General features: G+C 55.4%; 1 protein-coding gene across 1 annotated transcript in view; it reads right to left on the reverse strand.

The window, feature by feature from the left end:
- USP20 (ubiquitin specific peptidase 20) overlaps nucleotides 1–2,819 on the reverse strand; it is a 44,690-nt gene that overhangs the window by 14,196 nt on the left and 27,675 nt on the right. Inside the window, exons 11-13 of the mRNA XM_010856953.1 lie at nucleotides 2,411–2,536; nucleotides 1,958–2,130; nucleotides 1,230–1,324 (exon numbers count right to left, since the gene is read on the reverse strand). Of these exons, the coding sequence (XP_010855255.1) occupies nucleotides 1,230–1,324; nucleotides 1,958–2,130; nucleotides 2,411–2,536 (394 nt within the window). The remainder of the gene's footprint in view (nucleotides 1–1,229; nucleotides 1,325–1,957; nucleotides 2,131–2,410; nucleotides 2,537–2,819) is intronic.

Raw genomic sequence — 2,819 nt, forward strand, 5'->3', positions numbered from 1 at the left:
TTTTGGCATAATCAATGAAACAGAAGTAGATGTTTTTCTGGAACTCACTTGCTTTTTTGATGATCCAACGGATGTTGGCAATTTGATCTCTGGTTCCTCTGCCTTTTCTAAATCCAGCTTGAACATGTGGAAGTTCACGGTTCACGTACTGTTGAAGCCTGGCTTGGAGAATTTCAAGCAAGCCAGAATTTTGAGAATGATCAAATAACCCAGAAATCCCACTAATGGGCATATAACCAAAGGGAATGCAATCACTGTCTCAAAGAGTTATCTGTGAATCCCTGTTCATTACAGCGTTATTCACAAGAGCCAAAAGGTGGAAGCAAGCCAAGGGTCCACTGACAAGATGATGAATAAACAAAACACGGTCTATCCAAAATGATGGAATATTATTCGGCCTTAAAACAGGAAGGAGATTCTATACCTGCCATAATATGGATGAACCCTGGGGAAGTTATGCTAAGAGACACAGGCCAGTTGCTAAACGACAAACACTATGATTCAACTTGGATGGGGCAAGTAGAATAGTCACGTTCAGAAAAACAGAAAGTAGGATGGTGGTTGCCCAGGGCGGGTGGAAGGGGAGACCGGGCACGGCTATCTAAGGGACAGAGAGTTTCAGCTCCGCAAGAGGAGAACGTTCTGAAGACTGGGTGCGCAACAGTATGTATATAGTTAACACTACGCTGAACTGACCACTTAAAAGTACTCACAACGCTACATTTTATGTTATGTATGTCTTAAGTGAAAGTCACTTGTGTCCGACTCTTTGCAACCCCATGGACTGTATAGTCCATGAAATTCTGGCCAGAATCCTGGAGTGGGTAGCCTTTCCCTTCTCCAGAAGGGAATACATATCTTACCACACTTAAAAATTAAAAGGGGTTTTCCCAAAGGTTAACGCAATGCCAATCACTGAACAGAAAAGCAGGAAGAGGACAGGAACGGGAAGTTTCAAAATGGGAAATACAGTCAGTATTTTTTAAATGTCTGAGCTTATCAATAATCAAGGAAACGCAAAATTAAAGAATGCTATCCAATTTGCCCACCAAATAAGTAAAGAAAGGAAAACAGGGGAACCCCTAAGAGCTTCAGGCTGGTGGGGCTGCCAGAGTGTGCAGTCCCAGACCCAGTCCGCAGGCAGGGGTGAGACGCTGAGAGTGCGTCCCGGAACCTTGAACCGTATGCTGACCCAGCCCCCCAGCCCCATTCCCGCCCGATCCACTCACCCTTCAGCTCATCAGCAGCAAAGAAGGCAGCCAGGCAGTCTTCCAGGGTGACGACTGGCCCCCAAAACCAGCTAGGGGTACAGGACACCACGAACCTACAGAGACAGAAAGCGAGTGTGGGGGGGTGCTGCCAGGGTCTTGGCAAGAGTAAGACGTGGGGGGCCTGGGGGGCTGAGGTCTGTTTGGATCCAGAGAGGCAGCCTGGCCTGGCACATGGTATGAGCTGAGGTCTGGAGCCAGAAACCTGGGACCACCAGCCAGTGTCCTTGCGAGGGTGACGTCACCTCCCCCTGAGTCTTGCCTTCCCTGTCTGTGAAGAGGCCCTGGCCATGCTGGCCTGTCTTCAGGGCAGAGCACAGGTTCCTGACATCAGGAGGGTAAAGCAGGCTTCGTGGAACACACAGGGGCTCCAGAAAGCCCACCGGCTCTCCCTGCAGGGCCAGGCCCTCACTCAGCCACTGCCCTCCTTTCTAGCTGCCACCTGGTCACTCTCCCCATCATACTGCCTTCCAATCTATGGCCCTGCTCACACCAGGCCACCTCAATATGGCCACAGAACATGCTAACTCACGAGCATCCTTCAGCCTCAAGCCCCTTCCGAACTACACCCTCATCCCTGTGAAAGCTGGTATTTTGCTGTTAAAGGTCTGTTGGCCCATCAGGCTGCCAGCTCCAGGAAGACCAGGTCAAGGGTGGTTATCTTCCAGCAGGCAGGGAGGTGGACCCACCGTCGGATATACTCCACAATAAAGGCAAGCCAGCCCTGGGCCACATAGCTGTCCCCGCAGGCGCCCGGCTTGGCCGGCACGTTCTGGTAGATGGCCGAGTGGAGTTTGGCCAGGTCCTCCTTGCCAGGAATGGGCAGTGACAGGTCCTGGAATGTCTCCACAGTGGTGGACACCTGGGATGGGGGGAAGGTTGAAGGTCAGCCTGGCTTTCCATCTGCCAGGGTTCTGCCCTGCCCAGATGAGCCCAGGTCTGCACCCCAAACCCCAGCTGCCAGATGACAGGTGTGTGGCAGAGAGCCAGCTCCCCAGTCCTGGGACACGGGGAGCCCCAGGACCAGGGCCTGCCTCTAGAGAAATGCAGGGGTCGGGGGGTACCGGGCGGAGAGCCAGTGCCCCAGCCCCAAGCTGAGTGGGAAGCCCTGTGCATCGCTCCCCTCCCCGCGCGGCACCCACCCGGTCACAGGTGAGACACTGCACGAGGCTGAGGACGGAGCCGTCGAAGATGTCCGAGATGACGCTGCGGTAGCTCTGCTCCTTCCGCCGCCGGCTGCCGGGGACCTGGGCTGGGGGCACCACATCCTGGGGCTAGACCTGGGACTAGGCCCCGCCCCGCCCCGCCCGCCTGCCCGGCGCCAGGGGCAAGCGCTGGGTGGTCACGCCTGTACGAGTCACGTGACCAGCTCCCACTCCACCTCCTGGGTCTGTGGGAGCCCCCCCAGCAACAACTCGTGTCCCAGCCATGTTAGGACGGCTCAGAGACACCGCGTGACCGGCGCCTGGCACAGCCCCTGGTAGCAAGTGCTCGCGAACCAAACATCACCACCAGGGGCGCAACCTCCGCCACCCACCCCACTCCCGCCCC

The sequence above is a fragment of the Bison bison genome, unplaced genomic scaffold (genome assembly GCF_000754665.1).
Source record: "Bison bison bison isolate TAMUID 2011002044 unplaced genomic scaffold, Bison_UMD1.0 scf7180017864375, whole genome shotgun sequence".
NCBI lineage: Eukaryota > Metazoa > Chordata > Mammalia > Artiodactyla > Bovidae > Bison > Bison bison.